The following is a 24,085-nucleotide window of genomic DNA, read 5'->3' as shown; positions in this document are numbered from 1 at the left end:
CGGGCCAAAAACCGGTGTCCGCTGCCTAAAACAGCTTATGAACTTGTAGGACATTGAGGCAGTAATTTCCAGTTTGTTGAATGGCTTTGATTGGAATCAGACTTTCAGTATATTGTTGACAAAAGGGATATCACATATCATGACTAAGACAGCGGCCAAGAACATACATTATTGGTGCCATTCTACTTCAAACCAAAGAGAAAGAAAATGCTACAGGAAAATAAATTTTGCGATTTCACTCTGTTGATATGGAAGCCTCCACATACCATAATTCACCTTATCCGCCCTTCTCATTGGCCTCTGGTGTTCCTTCTGGACATTTCACAATTTTGCATGGAGAGAAACTAAGTTAGTGCAAAATCTCACATTAAACCATATGTGTTAATACAAAATACCCTCCTATTATGAAAAATAAGTACCTCGAGCGATTTCCCGGAGCAACATTTCTCATTTTCCTCTTTGTCATTCTATATATTAACCTCTCAATCATTCTCACCAACCATCTTGGTCTCAGGGTTTCCCACATAATGAACCATGCTGATATCCCGAGTGCAAGCCCGCATCCATAGCCCATTGGCACTGCCCTCCATTCAATCCAATGTCCGGATCCAGTCTCCTCTTCTCGTTCTCCTGGGGAAGTTGGAGGCCATGGCTGGTCATCGGTCCCACATGCTTTTGGCAGGGGATGCCCACACAGTCCAGGATTCCCGTCAAAGGAGTGGCTGAACGTATCGAACTGCGTGCTTCGAGGAGCTGGCCCCACGAGCTGGTTGTCTGAGAGATTCAACCAGGCGAGCATTGTGAGATCCGCCAATCCTCTAGGGATCCTCCCATCCAGCTTGTTCGAGGAGAGGTCCAACCACTCAAGATTAGTCAGATTCCCTATGGAAGGAGGGATGTTGCCGGTCAAATTGTTGTGAGAAAGGTTGAGTCCCTTGAGTGCCTTCAGATCTCCTATTAACTCTAGGATATCTCCTCCGAATAAGTTCCCTGATAAGTCGATGGTCGTAAACGCGGTCAGAATTCTCTCCAACTCAATCGTAGATCCTTTCATGACCACCGTCACGGAATCTTGATAGCTTGCCCCATCTTCATATGTCCACATGTATTGTGAAACGCTTCTTGATTCATCCTTCATTGCTATGAAGTTGGCAATGTACTTAGCCGGAAGATTACCATAAAACCTATTGTTAGAGAGGTCAAAAATATGCAACTTCTGAAAGGGGTTATTATTCTTCCTAGAGCTGTTAATCGGACCACGCAGCTTGTTGGATCTAGGTTGAGCACTTGCAAATTCGGAAGTGTGTCCAACCAATAAGGGAAGCGATCTTCCAACTCATTTTCACCGAGATCCAAAACTTCCAAATTCTTGCAATTCGCCAAAGATCGCGGCACAGTACCTTCAAGTCGATTTTGACTCAACCGAATCGTCCTCAAGTTGTTCCCCGAGAAAAATATATCTGGTATCTGACCAGCAAGCTTATTTGCTCGGAGGTCCAACGCTGATGCATTTAAATTTATTAAACAGTGAGGAATGGAACCGGTGAAGCTATTATTGGAGAGGTTCACCACGTCTAGCAGAGTGGCGTTGCAGAGCTGATGAAGAATGTCTCCACTAAACTTATTGTTTGCAATAGAATAGAACTGAACACTGGGCGGTGGAATCGGAAGTGGGCCGTCAAAATTGTTATTGGCTAAGTCAACCAACTCAACATGTGAATTTCCCAAGCTCGTACCATTTGCTAAAGATCGCGGCAGTGGACCTTGTAACAGATTGTCACCCAATAGCAAATAGTAGAGATTGCTTAAATTTCCCAAGCATCTCGGGATGGTGCCGTTGAGTCTGTTATTTGAGAGGGATAGATATGTTAGTGGAGTTAGTTGGCAGATTGAGAATGGGATCTCTCCGGTGAAATTATTATAAAAGAGATCCAAGTATGACAGCGTGTTGCTCCACACTCTCCCAAACCATTCAGGAATTGGACCACTGATCTTGTTTTCAGAAAGGTCCAGCCATTTCAGCTCAGGTGAAGAACTCAAAAAATATGGGAATGTACTAGTCAAGTTGACGCCACGCAGGGTCAAATATTTGAGCTTCGGGAAGGAACAATTGCCAGTGTTTGGAAGCATTACGCTAAGGTTCTCCGAAAGATAAAGGTACTCAAGATTCTTTAGCCTTGCAAACTTATCAAAGTCAACGGTACCGCTGAGGTTGATAGCACCGAGGCCCAAGTAAGAGAGGCGGTCAAGGTTTCCAAGTGTTGGTGGGACCGATCCAGTAAACTCGCCGTCTTGGAGGTCCAAAAATTCCAAGGATGTGAGATTCCCCACTGAATCAGGAATAGGTCCGTGGAACTTTGTAAGTGATAGACTCAAGAGGACGAGTGGGCTACTACTCCAATTTGTTTGAGGGAGAGTGCCCGTGAGATCATTATTACTAGAAAGAGAGAGAATGCCGAGGTTTGGGAGATGGAAGATGTTAATCGGGAATGTCCCTTGCAGAGAGCAGCCAACAAGACTCAAAGAAGTCAGAGTGGAAGAGAGATTCGTGAAGGAGGTAAGAGAAATTCTAGACATGTCTACTCTATCAAGAGCAAGTTCTCTCAGCTGAGTGAGATTACTAATAAACCTTCTGAAACTACGATCCTCTTCCATTGTCAAATTTCCACTGTAGGAGCTGACTGAGATATCAAGTGAAATTAGGCTGGAAAGGCGAGAGATCATCTCTAGAGGAATGATCCCCGAGAAGGAAGAACAAGAGAGATTGAGATGTGCCAATCGTGTAAGTATACCAAACCTCGATGAAATTTGTGAGCCAGCGAAATTGTTACCAGCGAGATTCAGCCGCTGAAGATTCCGGAGCGAGAAGAGAGTGCTGTTGGAATGGAGAGCTCCCCGAAGCCAACTGCAACTGAGGTCGAAGCCGATCACGTAGTCTTTTGACATGTGGCATGCGACCCCATCCCATGAGCAGCAATCAGTGCCCTTCTGCCACAAGGCGGTCTTCGGATATGAAGTGTTGGTCGAATGGAGAATGTCGCAGTAAAGTGCAGAGGCATCCCTTGAGCTGGTAAATGATTGACTGAACTGGAGCAGGGCATTGCACTCACTGGCATGGTTTGGGTGTTGGGATGAATAAGGGGATGATGCATTGCTGGTGGGAACAACAACAGCAACAGCAACAACTATTATTATTGAATGGCGTGAGATGAAGAAAGAGAGGAAGCTGAGGAAGAGGAAGACCCAAACATCTCTCCTCATATTGTCTCGTCAGTAAGAACGAAGATGAAATGTTGTGTTGGGATGGAACCAATTCCATCATTTCATCCCTTAAATAGAAATAGTCTCACGTTTCCTCTTTCTTTTTTTCGTTTCCCCTTCTTTTCGGGTAGACTAGTCTCCCATTTCCTTTGACACAGGAAACTAAGGGGAGAGAGAATTTGTATAGAAATTTCGAAAAATCTTACAGTAACTCTCTTTTCCTCCCTTTTCTTTCCCTCTGTTTCCCTTGATCCAAACAGAGCGTAGAAGAAAATAAATAAACATGATGTATATATTAATCATGTAACAAAAGTACAACAAAAGAGTTGCAAATTGCAATAAAAAAAATTTGTACTAACGAAACAATCTTATAACTTATTTTCGATATTGACTCTTCGAACACGGAAACATAACTAAGCTAATTTAGATAATAAAAAAAACTAAAACTATTCAACTATTTTTTATATAAACATGCAATTACTCATCACAATAAAATGATAAATTACATGTAAATGAGGATGAGAGAAATGAGGTAACTGAGCGAGATGACGGGTCGAAGCTGAGGTGGGATATACGTGTAATTTTGAGGGGATGATGAGAAAGAATGGAAGTTTGTCTTAAAAATTTGAGTAATTTGAGGTTGGACGAAAATTTGCACGTTACACATGGGAAATATTTATAAATTTCTTAATGATAACCAATCCCTATGCATGGACTATTTTTTTTCGGTCTAAACCCTGGTATCCGGAAACACAATTGAGTCCCGTATGCATGGACTACTTTAAGTCAGAGAACTAACAATTACCAAATCCGTTTTCAGATTTATTCTCTTTCCTGCGGTTTAATTCTCCTTTATATGGATGAAAATCATGAAGACAAGTAAAACTCCGGAGATGAACTCCCTCCAATATTCTTTTTTTTTTTTGGTATGAACCCTGTTATTAGAAAGCGCAATTGGGGCCCGACTAATCCAGTCGAGCCGAGTTGGCCCACTAAGGGGTAAAGCTCTTCCAACATGGATTTTTTGAATTTATAAGGACTTGAACCCGATACCTTACTTAAGCGGAATAAAATTGTTTATGTGAATTTTTATTAGATTAGAAGCTGCATGCTATGGGAGAAAGCCCATGTTAAGCACTCAAACTCATTGGCTTTCCACTTCCTCATGGGACCACTCCAGGAAAAAAAGAAGAAGAAGAGTTTTGGAGTTTAATGTTGCGTTTGGTTTCATAGTAAAATTTTAAAATCAGATTTTGATTTTGAAAAAGAGTGGTATAAATGGGGCCCACCTTTTGACTTTGTATGAGTTATGTTGTTTTGTTGTGGAAAAAAGTGGTATAAATGGGGCTCACTCTTTGACTTTGTATGAGTTATTTTGTTTTGTAGTGGGTAGAGTTAAGTTATAATTGTGATTCTAAAATAGTATTATGAAACCAAACAGAGCCTAATTTATTTATCGTAATCATTATGTTGGGAAAAAAAGGGGGAAAAAAGTTCCAAAACTTTGGAGTTGAACCTATATAGGATAAAGTTCGAGTATTATTAAAAAAAAAGATTTCTAGATCCGCTCACCCCTAATTGTTAGTACTTAAAAGTACTAAATTTCAAATATTTGGTCGTTTGGATTCAGAATTAAAGTTACTTTGATTTTGATTTTGATTTTGATTGTGGAAAAGGACAAATGAGATGTGATTATAAATTTGACTTGGGAAACGTGTGTTTTTGTTGTGTAGTGTGTTGAGTTAAAGTTAAAGTTAAAATTTTTGAATTGGGAAATGTGTATTTTTGTTGTGTAGTGTGTTGAGTTAAAGTTAAAGTTAAAGTTAAAATCAAGTAACCCTCAATCCAAACGGGGGTTTTTCGTTCAGATTTTCAGTATTTTGGAAGTACTAAACTTAATAACTAAGAGTAAGAAAATTTTCAAATATTTAGTTTTCAAAATGACATGTAGCTGATCACCCTTTTTATTTTTTAAATAAGAATGAAAATCTAAAAAAAGAAAGAAGACATAAATAACAATAAAGGGAGAGAGTGGGATTGGGGCCGTTGCCGGTGCTAACCACCTACTTGATCGAGGCCATCAGCGGCCTTGGACAAGTGATAGTGGCCGCCCGTGACAATCCCACCCACTAAATGGGTCGAGAACTCCATATTTGAGATGGCAAACCACTTAGGGGATGGAGATGTTCTCCGCAGCCATAAACCCTGTCTGGGGTTGTCGGTGTCATCCGAGGCCGCCCGAGACATTTGACGGGTGAGTGGTGGCGCCGGTGACGGCAATATTCCCCATAAAACACCCCATAAGCTCTTGATGAAATATAATTTTCTACTAAACTCATTTCCTTTTAAAGTGAAACAATTTTAATCCATAATATGTTTTCCTTGAATAAAAATTCATAATGTATTTAATTTTGATATTACTTTTTGTTAAAGAATTAAAAATCTTTTATGCGCAATGTGCAGATTATCACCTAGTATAATATAATTAGAGACACCATTGAATCTTCGAAAATTTTCTCATGAAAAATATCTACTCTTTGGTTTTCCTGCAAATATTTCGTCCGGGTTCATTTGAACGAATCACATATATATCATTTCAGTGCAAACACATATCTTGCCTGTAGCCATTTCATCGTCTTCAGAAATGATCTTTTTTTAACCTTAATAATCCTTCCCCAGCAACGGTTATCTCTTCATGGACGTAAAATATGCTTACTCCTCTCATTCCCATCAAATTGTCCAGCTCATGATGGGAACTGATGGATGGATGCAACCTCGGCCACAGCTTTAAGATATTCCACAATATTATTGACTTATAACTATTTGTCAGAGTGAAGGACCAATTAATCCAAGTCAACCCCGAAGTCCTCTCTTAAGAAAGTTCCACATTGAATTCTCTTTCGATTTAGCTTACCATAGGGGTTAGAAATTTGTAAATCAAGATAGCTACCTGGGCTTTTCCCTCCATTGTCGTTCTATGGAGTCTGCTTGGATGATCAAGTTCGTCCAAGACAGTACGATCCTCACATATCTTCCTTCAATCACGGAATTATAATTTTTCAAATTTTCTGACCGTAGACATATGAAGCTCAATTGGGGTTCTGCGAGTGTGTATGCGAATAGGGTTTGTTTAATTATGAGCTGAATTTCTTGTATTCTGAAATACAACTAAGTTTTCCATTCCAATTATAGTGCGTGGACGCTCGGACCCATCCTGGCCGATCATTCCACAAGGTCGTTTTAAGATAAGAAATGGTGGATTTTGACTAGTAGACATATAGGTAACTCAAGTGATGATGAAGTAATGGTTGTTCGAATGTAATGGGAGAGGTGACTGGAATTATTTAAAGTCAAGCGGGACGTCAACCACATCAAGAAGCAGCTGGCCAAGTTGCTAAAGTTTTTAGAGTAAATTAACAATTTGTCGCTCAAGAGATTGATTTTACATCAAATCAGACCTCAAAATTTTTGTTTACATCAAATTGGACCTTGACATATTAAGTGTACATCAGATGACCCATTCCGTCTATCCATTGTCTAATAGTGAATGGAAACACAGCATTATTTCCTACTTTTTTTACATCAATTTTGACATTGACCTATTAAATGTACATCGTACTGCCTCTTCCGTCAGAGGGTTCTATCGAGTTTTTAACGGTAGACAGATGGAAGATTGCGCATAATAGTCTACCAAACCAGAAATTTTGGAGATCTTACATTTTTTTTTTTTTGAGAAATGGAGATTCTTGCTTGGATGATCGAGTCTGTCAAAGACAATGTGATGCAAATCTTGGCGGGAATCGCATCACAATGTGATCCTCACATCCTCCTTCCCTCATGGAATTAAATATTCGAATTTTCTGACCGTAGTTATGCGAAGCTCAAATGGGCTTCTGCGAGTGTATGTGAAAAGAGAGTTTGTTTACTAGCCAAATTTCTTGAATCTGAAATACAACTATGTTTTCCATTTATATTACAACAATTCTAATGGAATGCAGTATCGCAAGGGCTCCTCATCACTCGCTCCTGTGTATGGATATTGTATAATTAGTTTCCTCATGCTCCATATATAACTTTAACAGGAAAAATTGATATTTCCTTTGCAGATACTGTTGTATCACTTTCAGATAGTTGGGGGAAGGAAAATTCTGGCTAGCTGATGACTTGCAAGTCGAAGACTAGTTGGTTTCTCCATCTTTGATTCGTCGCATCAAGTGATGATGAAGAAATGGATATTTGGATGTAGAAGGAGAGGCGACTGGTATTAAAAGGAACATTGACTGTAGACTTGTGAATATGGATTAATGTGGAGGCAAATTAGCGTTTCTTCGGGGTAAGAAGGATTTGCCAGATGAGAAATTTTTGTGTTCCGACCTTTTCTTTCTGGAGGTCTGCTTTTATTCGGAGTGTAGACTATGGCAACTGGCTAATAAATTCTTCCTCTTTCTACATGTGATGATATATAGTGTAGGCCCAATCTAACAGATGTCTTCGTCTAAACTGCAATTATGAATTACTCGAAGAAAAGCAGCATCTCATTCGTTCCTCTTTCACCGAGTTCGATGCTTCCATGAGTTCACATAGAGATATATCGACATCTATCCGGTTAATAAAGAAGACATCATCTCAAAATATCAGTCGAAGTCGGAAATGAGTACCCACTTAAAGAGACAACATGCCTTTCCTGCACTTCACCTTGAAAAAAGTTAATTTCGAACTTTGCGTTGCGTTCATTAATAAGAAGTTATTACGCACCTTTTGAGCATAAGTGTCCAAATTCTTGAAGATATAATTGAGCATTCATATTATTTGGAATATATTTTGGGTGGCTATTAGTTCATACCATTTGTCTTAGACGCTCGCAGTAATGTAATTCATACGTAGCTGCATTTGATCATGTTGAGTCTCTTGAGGTTAATTCCTTCGAGAGATCGAATAGGGATATATCCTTTTGGTGTAGTCAGGATTACACATGGGGGCCTATACATGTTTCTGGAAATGATCGATTTCATGTCATGCTCACAATAGCCTTTCGTACAATAATTCTGACCCTCCTTTTTTATATGCTCTGTTCCGCACCTCTTGTTGACTTTTAGTGAAATATTTATACCAGTTATTAAAAGAGGAAAAAAAAAAAAAGATAGTCTGCACTTTGGAGTTTTTACCGATCAGTCTTAATTTTGATCACCTCTTTTAGTTGATAGAGGCGTCGCTTGTGATGATAGATGAGTTGCTGAACTAGAGCAAGGCATTTTACTTAAACCGATATGGATGACGTTGGGACAAATAATGGGTGAGATGATGGGAGGAGCAACTGCTATGGAGTATAACAGCAAAGAGAGGAAGAGGAAGGGGAAGAGCCCATTATTCATCATCCTCATCTTCTATTCTTTGGGATGGAATATATGGATGAGGATTGTATTACCATTTTAATACAAGAAATTCGTCTATCTGCTCGATTGTTTAGTTAGTAAGTTTTATTAGTAATTATGTAACCGATATAGTCAACCTTTTTCCTTTCATTTTTTTTTCTTTTTTCCTTCTAAAAAATTACTTGCTACTGCTATAGTCAATTTTTAATGGTCCTACTGCTATAAAATGCACGGACCATCACTATAACCAACATCAATAATACATGTACAATCAATTCCTAGCTAGCCGATGGCTTGAAGATTAGTCTATTTCTATATCTTTGATTCGGGCCACCATGCCCCATTATTCCATGGGGTCATGTAATTTCAAATAAGGGTTGGTTCTTAGTATGCGGACTACTATTCAGAGTCATTCTCAAGTGATGATGAATGAATGGATGTTTCAATGCAATGGGAGAGTCGGATAGGACTAGAATGGTGACTCTAGACTTGTGGAGATGGATTGGAGTACAGTCGAATTAGCGTTTTTTCCGGGTTCCTCACAATTTTGGCCATTGGTTGAAGTCTCTGTTCAATTTGGAGTGTAAACTAAGGCAACTGACTGATAAGATAAATTCCTCCTAATTGCAAAGGGACAAGAAGTTCCTTAGGTTAGATCAACGAATAAATCTCCATGTTCTCACATCTACATTAAGTTTGACAAGAAGTTCTGAATTATTTCTACTGTTTTAATTTGAACAGATCAGCTACGTGAATATTAAAACTGAAGAATTTAAACAGGATTCGAGTTTGATCAGGTTTAGTTGCACGTAGACATCAGTCATACTACTGACTGAGCTTCCTTGAGTTCACATGGAGATAGACAATTTATTCTGATAGTGAAGAAGACTGAGCTTTAATCATAAATCAGTCTACTAGTTTTCTCATTATTTGCACCCGTCCATGGATAGGAAATTGTTTTTGATCCTTCTATTTTTCACTTCCCAAATTTACACTTTCTCTCCAGGTACGCTTGTGTGAACTTCCAGATGGTTGGACTTGGAAGTCAATGTAAACTCAATGGTACATAAACAATTAATTCCTAGGTAGCAGATGAGTCGAAATCGAAGACTAGTCAATTCTCCATTTTTGAATCATCCCATCATGCTCCATTATTCTAGGTCGCTTTCAGATAAGAAATGGTGGGTTCTTAGTAAATGCAATGATCGTCAGAGGCATCTCAAGTGATGATGAAGGAATGGATGTCTAGACGTAATGGGAGCGGCAATTGGTATTAGAATGAACGGAGACGCTAGACTTTTTGCTGTGGAGGTCTGTTCAATTCGGAGTGTAGATCAAGGCAACTAACTAATACATTCCTCATTATGAGTGATATTCTGTAGTGTAGGCCCAGTTCTAACATGTCTTAATCCAAAAAATACAATTACGAATAGATTCATGTGTTCTTACATTTACAGTTAGTTTGACAAGCAGTTCCGGCTTTTTCCCTACCATGTTAATTTGAACAACTTCTATACAATTCGAGTTTGATCAGGTTTAGTTGCACGTAGTCATCAATCATATTAATGACTCGAACCAAACTGCACTGACAACTCGTTTTGCTCCTCTCTTAACCGATTGAATGCTTCCATAAGTACATATAGAGATAGACATTCATCCTGTTACCGAAGAAGACATCATCTCAAAATTTCGGGGCATCACCTGAAGCTTGTGTCCTTGTGCTCCTGATCGTAAGTTTTACTGTTCTCTCTCATTTTCTTTTCCCGATTCAAGTTTTCAGTAAAGACTGCTGCAAGCCGCAAAAAGATTACCACTGTAAAATGCCGTTCTTCCCAACTTCTGGGAAGAAGAAAAAAACTTCCTTATTATCTTCTAGCTTCCACCGGAAGTGACTGCAACTAGGCCCCGGTACCAGGCAGGACTCGACGACTCGTACATCCATCACCCAATCCTTGATATAAAATGCACATACGTTTCTTGAGAACAAATCGTATGCTGCAGCCAAAGAAGAAGACGTACTTAAATTCATACGTCGGATTCAATGAAGCTAGTAATATTTCATCAAAGGAGCTTTCGAGGTCGCCACAAACAGAATCGAACGCCAGCATCTTCTACAATGCTACTGCATAAATCTCAGGACACGGATAAACGAGAATAAAATGGATTTACAGCGTTGCGTGTTGCCTTTAGGTGTCGCCTGCTAGTCAAGTCATTAACTTCACGACAACTATTAGGATATCACATAATTATGGTTTAACCTGACTATATAACGAATCATTTAATCATTTGACCAGGTATGCACAAGAAGGCCAAAAATCGAGTTACGTCAGCTTTCCGTCTACTCTTTGACGACATCATGCTATGTGGTTAAAAAGTTTGTAAAATATTGTGCTATGCGGTGAAATGGTCATGATATATAATATAAATGTCAAAGTAATGCGTAATTTTTCCACAAAAAAAAAAAGAAAGAAAGAAAATTCTGATAGAAGTTTTCCTGGCCGTGGTACGTTCTTTCTCATCTGACAAAAGACAAAAATACAACCTCGGAAACAATCTAATCTATCTATTCCATTTATCATCCTGGCCAGAAAACAAAACAAATTTTTTATTAATAATTCTAAATAAATAAACGAATAACGTGCGGCGGAGATGGGAAGGTGCAATGCACGCAGGCCGACAAAGACGCAAGGATTCTGGATCGGAAGCGGAAAACCTTGTTCATGTTCATGTTCATGTTCATGTTCGATCTTGCAGTATAAACGAATCTATCATACATACGTATACATATACGTATATATAATTGCCTGTTCGTGTACATACATTTTTCCGGCTAATACTTATGTCAAGCCCGTGCAACATGCAGATAGCTTTCGTTTGAGAAAGGGAGTGTAATTGCCTGTTCGGAGACTCGTTGCCGATGGGGGAGGGAGGGGATGATGGTGACGACGTTGTTCGATGGGGGGAGGGGATAGGAAGGACGATGTCGTTCGTTTGGGCCAGATCTTTTTTTTTATTTATTTTATTTATGAACGAGAGGACAAAAACGACGTTGTACGTGATGAAGTACAATGTTAATCGGGGCCGTTTGTCTACTACATGCCATATAAGCATCCATGTCATTTTTCCGTAACTGCCCTTACGAAATTTTGACGGTGGTACTAAAATGTTATGGATACCGGTCTTTCAATGATCGTTTCAAGTAGCAATTTATTAGTTTTAAAATTTTTCAATGACCATTTTGATAGTGTCTCATGAGTTAATTACGAGAAACCCGCACTATAATTAAGGGGAAATAATCGCAATTGACCAATTACATGTCCTTAACTTAACATGGCAACATGTTGTGTTGTGCAGTGAATTAATTTATCTAACACCTCCAGGAGAGTCGGGGCTATGGGCCCCCACATGTTCCAATCTGCTTTTTATAAGAAGACTTTTTTTCCCTTTTAAAAGAAGACCTTTTGTATGTGTAATCCCAATATTTGGTGGCAAAATTAAATAATTAATTCATGAGGAATCTTGAAAGCATTTGATATAAGGTAATCCATCTACATTATTGTGAATATGATTCTAAATTTTCTGGGTCCACTATATTATCATGTTTGATTAAAGCATATTACTGGTAATTTGGATGCTCAAAGTATTCCCAGCTAGGGAGCGTCTATCTACATTACCTCCCGAGACTATTCGCAGGGGCAGATGCTGCCCGAGATTTTCGTGTTCGGGGACTCTTTCGTCGATATTGGGAACAACAACGACCTCCCGCTTTCATTAGCAAAAGCAAATTTCCTGCACAACGGAATTGATTTCCCCAGCCAGAAAGCCACTGGAAGGTTTAGCAATGGCAAGAACATCGATTTGCTAGGTATGCTCTCAACTGAAAATTCCATCAGCTAGCATAGATCCATGCATTCTACAGACACGTACATGGACATAAATATTCATCTGAAATTGCGTGTAATGCAACAGCCGAGAAGGTGGGCTGCCAAGTCCACCGCCTTACCTTTCTATCGACTCAGACTCAAGTACATCATACCTTTGCGGTGTCAGTTTCGCTTCTGGTGGGGCAGAATCTTCAATATCACATCGAATCCACTTAATGTACGAAAAATGTCTTCTATGATCAATCTCACAATTCAATTGCATGATCGAAAATATATATATGCCACACTACTAGCGCAACGTAATTAAAGCCTATTCAAACATTTTGGTAAAACTATCATTTGCAGACGCAATCAATACCTCTGTGGCAGCAAGTGGAATACTACCTGAAGGTGCATGAACACCTTACGAAGCGACTAGGATCTGCCCATGCTCAGAAGCATCTATCGAAGTCTCTGTTCTTCATTGTGTTCGGAAGCAACAACATCCTTGACTACTCCCGATCCATTGATCAAAATAAACCCCCAAAAATGCACGTCAACCAGATGACCACCTTGCTCAAAGCCAAGTTAAAGGTACATGATATCGCCGATGATGCATGATGCTACTAGACACATGATAGCTGGACTACACATTGATGGACTTTTTTTTAGCAGATACTACATACTCACGGCGCACGTAAATTTATGGTGGTGGGACTGCCTCCGGTCGGGTGCTGCCCAGCGCAGAGGATTCAGAATGAGACCAGAGGCTGCAGGGAGGACACGAATACCTGGACTGTCATGTACAAAGAGGCACTGGAATCAATGTCACAGGAGCTGAAGTCGGAGGTGAAAGACATGAGCTACTCCTACAGCCACACTTATCCTCTCATACATGGTTTCATCCAAGATCCTGCTTCTAATGGTACGGCGACCTTTCCTTAGCCAAAAGCCAAGCTTTTTCACTTCGTCATCATTTTTTATACTTTGAGAATGCCAGTGAGTTTCTCACACTCTGTGGTCTTTCAAGGTTTAAGGAGGTGAAAGAGGCCTGTTGTGGGCTAGGCGACCTGAATGCCCAATACCCGTGCCTGCCAACTTCAATGCATTGCTTCAACAGGCAGCCGACGGTGCATAGACAACGTCTTTGATGGCCCTCCAGAGTACACTTCCCCAGTAAATGTACGGCAGCTAATTGCCCTTTAAGTTAAGCAACAGACTACTACTCATCACGTCTAAGACTGTGTTGTTGTAAAGTGGAGATACAAAAACTCAATAAATGTCGTTCTTACTGAAGTTCATGCACTAAACATTCCTAGATCTGTGCACTGTGTCCGAACTAATTAAATGCCATACTTCCCAACTTCCCAGAAAAGGAAAAGCTTCCTTATTTTCTTCTAAGAGGAGGAATAAAAGAAAATATCTAACCACCACTGGAAGCGGCTGCTACTAGTCCCCTACACCAGGCAGGAGTAGTATATCCATCATCCAATCCTCGACAAATACGCATACGAATCTCGAGAGCAGAACGTATACTGTTGCCAAAGAAAAGAATTACTTCATGCCTCAGATATTATGATGGTAATATTTCCTCAAAGAAGCTTCTGAGGTCACCACAAATTGTATCGAATGCCAGCATCTTCTCCAATGCATTCAGCATAAAACTCGGAAGTCGGATCATTTTCAACATGGGGGGATTATGTATCACACTCACGCATGTCTTATTGCAAGAATTACCTTGTATTGCTGATCTTGAGCCAATATTCTCTCATTGTGCATCCGATCAATGGTCTGACTGTTCCCAGGGCTACGTAGAATCAATGCAGCTCTGTCAATCACTTCCTTCAGAACACCTGCACAAGCAAAGCATCAAATTAACTTTCGGGGAAACCACTGATCCAGAAGAGATGCAGCAACGAAATGCGTGGCAGCCAGGAATATACAAGTCTAGGAGCAAGCTTAGAAACTGAATACTCCACAAATGCCAAAAATGAAATGAATACAAGGTCTCTTCATATTCCATCTTATTTGCACCATCCTTTATAAAGTAAAGAAGCCTCACTGAGAAATTCCATCTTTTCCAAACTGTACACTCAAGGACCACATTCATGATATTTTAAACCATATACACAATGCGCTGTAGTTCCATATTTTAATAAGCATGGCTGATAGTTTGCCCAAAAGAGTTCTACTAGAAAGAACTCTTATGATGAAAGCACCATCTCATGACAGTTGAAAAACAACACGACTTCATTAGTAAATTCTGCAGATCATTATCTTCTCCAAGCACCTAAGTAATCCTCTTGTTAAAATTTCTGGACAAGGCATGGCACAAATATTTCTCATTTTAAGCGAGGAATTTCTCATTTTCACAGCTTAAGAGAGTTTAGAAGCATACCAGCGAGGAGTGCACAATGAAGACCTGGAGAAAGTATAACTTAGATGTGAGTTTCCTAATAAAGCATCATGAAATGCATCTCAACACTAAGCATACATATCTGTGCTTACCATAGCTCAGGAGCGTGTATCCAGGAACTAGCCTGAACAAAGAATGGCAATCTTGTCAAAGGAGGATCCTTCAATGTCGAAAGCTCAATTATCTCTATCTGAATGGTGAAACTAAAAACTTCTGATTGCTACTTCATGCGATCCAGAACAGAGGTAAGTTATACCGATAAAGAAATACAATGTCCTCAATATCTGCTGAAGCATCTTCAGGCCTTAGCACACTCATGGTGTAGAACTTGATGTTCTCCGACTGAAATTGTCATGAAAAATAGATATGTGACCTCCCAAATAGGAAACGGCAGCTGCAGATGACCGAAAGGCATCTCATACCTTCAGCAAATAGCTCTCATCAAGTAATTCAGTCAGGTGAGTGCATACCAAAACCTGGAATACACCACAGAACATAATAAAATTTGATTCACTCTTCAATCTCAATAGAGAATGTACAGAAGGTCTACTTCTGAGTATGACGGCTTGGCTTTTATTTATATTTGCAGATGGTTGACAATTAGGGAATCACAGTTCATGATCTGGTTGAGAATGAGTTTGTCAGTACAATTTGCAGAGATAGGCTTCTCTCATTCCACAAATTACAGTGGTCATCCGCTTTTATATGGGCTTGCTACTATCTTCTCAAGGGCGATACAACTGACAAATGTAAATTGAGTCAAGAGAAACATGACTATGACATTCACCAAACCTTTGGGGGTTGATCGCGCATGGCAAAGTAATTTATTGCTTCACCAAGCAGGCCAACTCCATCTAAAGGCGAGTATTGAGAGCAACAATTAGAATTAAAACATATCCATGCTTCTATTGGTTTAAGTGGAGACCTACCAACCTTCATTTAGAGTGCCTTTCCCGAATTCATCTAGCAGACATAATGATCTTGAAGTCACAGGCCTGCGTAGTTTAGATGAAGTAATGGGAACAACTAGATTATGTGAAATTTCTCAAATACTGGAGAACCCTCCAGAGCCAACTAGTTTCCACTTTCGAATATCTACACTGGAACATGAGCAGCGAACATAAGGATAATCAAAGGCACGCATAGGAAATACTAAGAGCAATAACAACAATGTATATAACAATAAAATAAATTGACAAAGAGTAATCATCCCTTTTGACGTGCCTTAGCATCATGCCTACTTGATGAAGATCAATATTGAAGGTTGATTGTTCTGCTGTAACATCCCAATTTTATTCAACTTGGAATGTATACATTTGTATTTTCTTGAACATTTTGTTAATTACATATTTTTTTTATATAATTATTAATTAGTATAATTTTTGCTTCCGTATAGATAACCTTCAAATTTGCTTTCCATGTGTCCCCCTCTTGTTAAGCTTACTCTTTAATCTCTAATTGGTGAATTTCTTCCACCGCCTTACTCTTCCCTTCTAAATGGCCATTCGGGAACTCTCCTTTTTCATTTGCATTTTCACGGCCTAAACCATACATTACAGAGAGAGAGGCCTCGAGCGACCTAGAGAGAATATTGAGGGAAAAATATGAGGGAAATTCTAGAAAATAGAAAACATTCAGTTTTTGATGTTTGAGGTTCAGGGGACTTGTCAGGTGAGTAACATATTCTTAAACTAGTACTTTTATTATCATTATATTAGTATTTTTAGAATTGTATTGTTATGGTCATGTCAGTGTCACGAATCATGCATATATTTTTATACGATCGATTACGATATTTGAAAATGAGATAGTGAGATTTGAGTTGTGTAACTGAGATTGATGGGAGTTATTGGGTCCTGTGACGTCCTAATCCAGTCGTAAACCGAGCAGTAGAAAATGGTTGTCTTGAGCAAAAAGGCTGCCAGTGTGGAGCCACCACTGCGGTCGGGAGCTGGAAAGGGGCACATGGATGATCTGAGTTCTAGAAGTCTCCACGATATTTTTGTGATATTATTGAAACCGTGCTATGATCCGACTAATTTAGGTTGTGGTTATTCACTGGGCGTTAAGCTTTCTCCCAAAAATATATTCCCTTAGCTGTTTTACAGGTCAAAATGAATTTTATCCAATTGAGATTGTAATTTTTGAGTATTCCTGATTTGAATGGAAATTCATATGTATTTATTTATTTTATCGTGTAATTTTTTTATTTTATTTTTTTGGATCTTACATCTGCAGTCACGAGTTCGCTCCCCATTGCACAAAATATCCTGTTTAGATTCATATGTTACCAAACTTCAACATGGCGTGGCCTGTACCATATCTTTGGTATCAGAGTAAGTAGGTCAACCTATCAGTAAAACCCACAGTTGCAGCATTTGCTGGTACAAAACTTCCAATATGTGCGAGGAAGACAACGAGAGCAACCTGGAAGAGATATTTTAATCAAAGTGAAAAGATGCTCCCGAGGGTACTATGTAGCCATTCAAGTAATTTTTACACATGAAACTCCATAGTCGACCTTAGCAGGGAAAAAACTCCAATAATTTTTTATGGTTGGGTAGACCTATTAATGATAAAAGAAAACAGCAACTGCCCAAGACTATGCGTGCAGACTAGACAAGACCGTCACAGGCATATAATGTAATTATAGAAACTCGCACCTACACAGCTAGAAGTTTATTTGCCCACTGCAGGGCTTAAATTAATAATCTAGAAAGAAATTTGGGAGCTCAATGTGAAGTACTGGAACTATTAATAAAAAAAGACGGAATGTGAAAACGGGTAACCCAGAAACTATGTTTCAATTTTTGCTTCTTAAAGGGATATCGCTGACCTGCTTTATGTAGATGCTTTTGCCTGAGTAATTGGGACCGGAGATTATATTTATCCGTTCTGAATCCAGCAATATTGGATTAGACTTGGTCAAAGGAACTCAGACGATGGCATGACAGAGTACATCGTATAATTCCAGTTACCATCTCTAACAATAGTTGTATCATTCGGAATGAAAGTGTCAACTGTCATTTCCTGCAAAACATGCCTGGAAATGTAACATAACCACTTGTTACAAATCATGCTTCCAATGTTACATAAAGTTTTCCTGGAGAATTGCCTGGCTTATTGACAGTCCATACCTTCCGTTTTGTATATCAAGCAGATTTTCATTAGTCAGTGTGGGCCTCACATAATTGTTTTGACGAGCAACCAACGCTAGTGACAAGTAGCTTAAACAAGAAGTTAATACAGTCAGCGTCATTAGACTTAATATGTTCACACATATAAATGGGATTAGCTCTCATAATAAGGAAAAAAATATTTCAGGTGACTAAACAGAGCGCCAAGCAAATGCTCGCAAGAAAGAACAGTAGGGGGAGTAGCTGAATGGTCCTTACCAATCAAGTTCAGCAGCAGATGTGCTGAGAATACAAGTATATGTGATACCCAGTCTCTGATAATTGCCTGTACCATATCTTCTCATTCATGAATTTTGTGAAAGAAAAATCCATAAGTGTTCACATATTATAGATAAAATTCAGAGATGAAAGTAGTTCAAAATACGGACCCAAAATTTTGTGATAAATGTCACCAAGAAGGGCATCTAATTCTCGTGTCTTGGCAGTGTGGTGGAAGAACTTTCCATATCTCCATCTGTGTCAGAGAACTGCATTTGTATATGATCCATATTTTAAGTACGTGTAGAATATATACACAAAAGCATCTCAGTCAAGTCATGAACTCGCATCATTATAGTTTCAAGAACACATCTACTTTCAATATCTTGAACCCTTCCAAGTGTCACGTCAAGTTTTTCTTCAAAAACACATATCAGATATCCTGAAGATAAAACAACAGAATCAGTGGGACTAAGCAAATGCGTTTGTTAAAGATGCATTCCAAATCTAAGGCTTGAAAATTTAGTAGGTATCACTCTTAAAAATAGAGACATAAAAAGAAGGCTGGAAAAGAAAAGGGACAGAAAATAATAAAAGAAAAAAAAAAGTTGTGTTATCTAGAACCATGTAAGAGTTTGTCTAGTTCAAAAGCTGATCAGATGGAAACTCTTCAAGGCAAGTTGCAACCAAGCTTCTTACAACAAATGGGAAATACATACTTCAGCAGAGACAGAGAGAGATAAATGTAAACAAACTAAACAAACTAACAGGCCTTTATGGATGATCATGCAGACTCTCTCAGGTGCTAAGCAGACGTCATGAAAGCAACAACTCATGATGAAAAATGTTAACAAGAAGCCACCACTAACCTATGAAGAAACCTGAAAAGAACTAATCAAATTAGAAGAAGTTTGTATGCGTCCACCCTCCATTTTATGAAAGAAAATCTGGACTACTGAGCACCTGTTCCAAACACTCTGGCAAAATATGTGAAGTTTTAAGGGCTATGAAGAGACTTAAATCTGCATATTAGGATGTGAAGTGAGTTCATCATACTCTTATCATGGTAGCTCAACCCTAGTCAATGAATGTAGATAATAGTTAATGTCATCGTTTCCCTCTGCCTCACCTCAACACAGAAGCTCTCCTTTACCATTGTCTCATAACCTTTCTCTTTAGTTCTTCTTTCATCAATAACACCAATCACCTAAAAATGGAATGGAAATTGAGAAAAAGGCAGGAATATTTTCAAAAAGAAGAAAGAACCTATTCACTGCATATAAATGAAGCAGGGTAATTTTAAGAAAAGAATTGGAGAACCAAAGAAGTATCCTAACTTTTATAGTGCAAAGTAATAGAGCTAACATAACTTAGAAAACTTATACAAATGAATGGGATCAATCAAATGGAGAAAGATCATAAAAAAAAAGCGGACTTTTAAATTCTGAGTCACAAATGATGAAAATTCCATGCACTCGTGTGGAATTGCATGGTATTATGGGTCTAAGGTCCTCGTAGTTGATTTAACCTATGCAATGAATCCATAAAATTCACCTTGAATCATTAGTTGTACAAAAATAAGGAGCTGTATTTAATAAATGAAATGAAATTCTCAAAGAGTTGATCATTTTCTTAGAAAGTTCTTTTCTTTTTCTAGCTAACTAAGAATCAATAAATTCTACAATTTCCTACAGAAGGCCATGTGAATCTATTTTAAGTGCTTTAAAATATAGTAACTTCTCAAAAGCGAAAGAGTAAAGCATTTTAATCTTTTATTGGGAGAAAATTTATGGAAATTGTTCCACTAAAAACTCTGATGTCCCTTGAGACGAAGCTGATTAAAAAGAAAAACCTTAATGATGAAGATTCTGCATGATACTAGCATAAAAGAAAATGAAACATAAAGCACTCTGATGGCAGTAATGATGATCACCCAGTTGAGGGAAAGAAAAATTACAAACCAATTCATAGACATAAGCCAGCTCTGCATAAATTAACCCAAATCAAAAGATGCAGATATTGAGAGGCACAAGGATAAGGAAACTGCATATTTATGCATTGTTAAATAAGAGTTTAAGTAGATTACTACCCTGTCGATGATGTCCAAATTCAAAAAATTTGCGTACTGCCAAAGATCGTTAGTAGTGCCTACTTCAAATATCTTGTTCACATGCAAGAGTGAAGAAACGCTCTAAAGGAGATGTTGAATAAATTGTCAAAACAGTATCAAATACCAACCTTTAAGTTTATAGTACAAGATAATGGATAAAAACACACACACAAACACGCGCCCATGCGTGCACAGACACACAAAAGAAAAGGATCCTCGAGACAACATTTGGAACAGGAAGGAGTATTGTCAGGTTTTTTAATTTCAAGGACCAAATGCAGTAGTTCATGCAAACCATGCCCCCGCATTTAAATTGACGGGTATAATGTATTATTGAAAAAAGAACACGAAGAGAAGTCTGCTTTGCATCCAACAGGAATACACATTCCTGCGATTAATAGTAACGTGGGAAGAAGATAGTCCGATAGAGAGAATGAATGAGGTTACCTTCAGAAAAGCTGACCAATCAGTGCCGGTGCATGTGGAGCTTGGAGTTGAATTTCTTCATATGAGGGGACAAAAATGAAAGTGCTCCAATTATCTCAGCTCGCAGGAATGCTTTGTTAGCAAAATTACTGCGCAATGCTGAAAGAACCCTGAAAATCCTACCTAAGGGGAAATCTCAGTTTTAAAGGAACTCTTCTAAACAGAGATTGTCATATTTTGTAATGTATATTTCATTGATTTCCGTAAGAACACTGGAAGGTACACTTAGCAGGGTCACCATAGAATGTAGGCAAAATTCCAATGCCCTATAAGTTAACAAAAGAAAAAATTGGTTGAGATAGGAAAGAATTTACTGTACCTTAAGGATATGGGGAATGTCCTTAACAGACTTTAGAGTTTCACGTAGAGAATTCAGGAGCTCTTCAGAACGAAGGAAAAATGATATCTTAATCCAGTTAATGGAACAGCCACTATTAATTTTAGATATAAAATAACAAGCATCGACAAAAGTAGCAGTAACATCTAAATGAATTTGGCGAACGTCTTCGATAAGCATCTGCAAGTGCTTTCAGAAACTAAGAAAATCCAAGTTTTCAGCTCCTTAAACAAACCTCAGTCACACAGTGCAGGGAAAGGCAGTAATCTCATTATGATATCAATATGGAGTCTATGGCTCGCATTTACTGATTTGGAATTCTGTAATAACATAAAGTATTATTCAGAGGATACAGTATCAAGACGACCATTCAAACTTTTGAGATCCAGTATAGGCCTCAGGAACCAGCTTCTGACACGTTCAAAAAATGGTTATGTTCAAGAAGCTAGAGGATGCTTCCAACAAAGGAATCCCAAATATCTTGAGCCAAACTTACCTCAGGAGACGTCGGCCCATTGTTTTCAAACACTAGGTTTAGAACAGAATTAGTCAAACGTGCAGAGAGACTCAGTTGGTGAACTAATTAAACTAAATTCTGCAAACCTCATTCATCATGCCAAAAACAGAGAACCTGTCATAAGAGATATCAGCACAGATACTTTGCAAGAAAAATCATCCAGCGTACAGCTTGACATTTACCCTTCTTTCGCTCTTCCAATACCCATATAACTGGGATGTTTATCTATCTGAAATATCTGTAGTGCTTCATGAGCTGCTCCATCAAGTTTGAGAAAATCGTTTCTAACAAGGTCATTAAGGAATTCCAAGCTGACAAAGTAATGTGCTATACTTTGGAGAGGACAGGGACAAGCAAGAGAAAGTTAGCCTAGGCAAACAATAGATTTGGGAACAGTACAGATATGTCATTTGTAACTGGATACAGTGAAATCTCCATCACGGAATCAACAGAGATGGATGCGAGACACTCCTTATGTTCAAGGGTATCAACAATCCGTTCATTCTCCGGAAATTTTAGTCAATTGATGTTCTCCGGAAATCGCATGGAACCTTTCTATAATTTTAGTCAATTGACAAAACTCACAGACAGCAAGCAAAGCTCGTGAATGATGAGTTACCCACGCAATGAGATAGTTATCACAATAGACAATGACCACCTTTCAGGATTTTCAGAAACTTAATTTACCATAAAATTTTAAATGCTCATAAACTCTGCGATCAGATCTGCAGGAGATAACTTCTAGCATGTCAAAAGAGAAGAGAGATAGCTACTATTTGTTTTGGGCTGCTCATTCACAACAAATGGGAACAACCTAATATGAGAAATTGCAGGGGGTATCTTCTGTCTTTTCATACCTGTGTCATGCTTGTTCATAGCTAAATAGTGAACTTTTTACGAGCTTCACAGTAGGAGCCTCCTTGCTGGTTCCATCTGCACCTTGCCAAAGGGTAAGCAATACCACAATCTGAGTGAACAATAATAACCCAAACTGCAACTTATCATAAGAAATTTGGAAGGCCTTCAATCGCATTATGAGAATTTCAAGGGAAAGTAGGACCTCACCACTTTTCTCTAAAGCAGCTAAGAATGGTTCTTCACTGTTGGTGCTTGTATATATTACGAGGGGCTTCGCTTCGTATTTAACTGGGAAAGTAGGAAATAGAATATAAACAATTTATCTCTATACATCACATGAGCTCAAATGCAAGTGTACTTTAATTAATCTGCAGGAAGTAACAGGGGACTCCATCGACCGAGAAAGTTCATTCCAAAGCCACATAGACAAGCGACCATATACAAGTCATTTAAGAAGCTTAGGCACCAATAAGTCAATAATTCCTCACGCTACACTATTCCTGCTAGGAATATAAACACAGTACAACATATAGGGTGAATTCAAAAGAGACATTGTATGCATACCGAGATCAATCATGGGAAAATCCGATGTCCTATCTTCCCAAACTTCCAGCACATAAAGTTGGCCAAAACTGGAGTCGTAATATGCAACTCCAGTGCTGGAAGAAACGATTCGGACTTTTAATATACAAATTAATCAGTACAAAATTACGTACCGAGAATAAAATTGCCGCGAGGAATGCATTTTTTGCCGCAATTTGAAGACTAATCTTACTCTGTTTCCAGCCTCAACTAGCACAAATAAGATGCAAGTAACGTGAAGAAAAAGAAACTCACCAGTGACCTTGGAGGATGCATGCCATATAAACCTGCAATGTGTGAAGGAAAAACCGCATTGCTGTAAGAAAGAGGTGTATATCCCGATAATCGCACTGACTCTGAACACGGAACTACAAATTTCTCAAGATAATTACGAGAGAGGGAGAGGTGTATATCCCGATAATCGCACCGAATCTGAACACGGAACTACAAATTTCTCAAGATAATTACGAGAGAGGGAGAGAGAGCTCCCATAACAGATGACAAATTGAAGAAGAAATAGTTAAATAGACTAACTGAAGCTTGGCTTCGGTTTCGTCCACTTCCTCCATTTCCGAGAAGACCGGGGAAATCAAATGCTATGCAAGCTCTGTGTGCGCGGTGAGCTCGAGGGAGAGTGAGGCGGGAAGGCAGCAAAAGAGGAGAGGAGAGGAGAGGAGAGGAGAGCAATTGCAAAACTGACGGTTTATATAGGATTCCATTTCCACCCGCGGGAGAAGAAGGCCAGCCGAGGCTGATGTTACTGAAATATAAATAATAAATAATTAGAAAATAATTATAATAGTCCAAATGGAAGATGGGCCCGTAAAGCCCATTGAAGCGCAAGGCATTTTCGTTTCCATTTTCTTTTTTTCCCGGATAAAATAATAA

The 24,085-nt window shown here is 38.8% G+C and overlaps 2 protein-coding genes and 1 pseudogene across 4 annotated transcripts; 1 reads left to right on the top strand and 2 right to left on the bottom strand.

Annotated features, from left to right (window-relative positions):
- Positions 1 to 85: 85 nt before the first annotated feature.
- On the bottom strand, positions 86 to 3,463 carry LOC116212718 (receptor-like protein 9DC3). Of its 2 annotated transcripts, none has more exons than XM_031547373.1 (2): positions 420 to 3,463; positions 86 to 312 (listed from the first exon to the last, which is right to left on the bottom strand). In XM_031547373.1, exon 1 carries the CDS (start codon positions 3,259 to 3,261, stop codon positions 1,141 to 1,143), a length of 2,121 nt encoding a protein of 706 aa, XP_031403233.1. In that variant the 5' UTR covers positions 3,262 to 3,463; the 3' UTR covers positions 86 to 312; positions 420 to 1,140. The 2 variants fall into 2 exon arrangements, with proteins under 2 accessions (XP_031403233.1, XP_031403234.1); XM_031547374.1 differs by having other exon boundaries at positions 420 to 1,136.
- A 9,043-nt stretch (positions 3,464 to 12,506) lies between these two features.
- LOC116214583 lies at positions 12,507 to 23,909 on the bottom strand (annotated as a pseudogene).
- LOC116213136 (GDSL esterase/lipase At5g55050-like) lies at positions 12,519 to 13,662 on the top strand. Of its 2 annotated transcripts, XM_031547971.1 has the most exons (4): positions 12,519 to 12,734; positions 12,863 to 13,090; positions 13,172 to 13,421; positions 13,527 to 13,662. In XM_031547971.1, exons 1-4 carry the CDS (start codon positions 12,540 to 12,542, stop codon positions 13,538 to 13,540), a joined length of 687 nt encoding a protein of 228 aa, XP_031403831.1. In that variant the 5' UTR covers positions 12,519 to 12,539; the 3' UTR covers positions 13,541 to 13,662. The 2 variants fall into 2 exon arrangements, with proteins under 2 accessions (XP_031403831.1, XP_031403830.1); XM_031547970.1 differs by lacking the exon at positions 13,527 to 13,662 and having other exon boundaries at positions 13,172 to 13,461.
- Positions 23,910 to 24,085: the final 176 nt, after the last annotated feature.

The sequence above is a fragment of the Punica granatum genome, chromosome 7 (genome assembly GCF_007655135.1).
Source record: "Punica granatum isolate Tunisia-2019 chromosome 7, ASM765513v2, whole genome shotgun sequence".
NCBI lineage: Eukaryota > Viridiplantae > Streptophyta > Magnoliopsida > Myrtales > Lythraceae > Punica > Punica granatum.
This window is presented reverse-complemented; position numbering and strand designations above follow the sequence as displayed.

Bases quoted from the DNA above. Each gene is read 5' to 3' on its own strand.
- LOC116212718 (XM_031547373.1), bottom strand. From the start codon at position 3,261: ATGAGGAGAGATGTTTGGGTCTTCCTCTTCCTCAGCTTCCTCTCTTTC.
- LOC116213136 (XM_031547970.1), top strand. From the start codon at position 12,540: ATGCATTCTACAGACACGTACATGGACATAAATATTCATCTGAAATTG. The intron at 12,735-12,862 runs GTACGAAAAATG...TATCATTTGCAG, and splicing joins TCACATCGAATCCACTTAAT to ACGCAATCAATACCTCTGTG. The intron at 13,091-13,171 runs GTACATGATATC...TTTTTTTAGCAG, and splicing joins TGCTCAAAGCCAAGTTAAAG to ATACTACATACTCACGGCGC.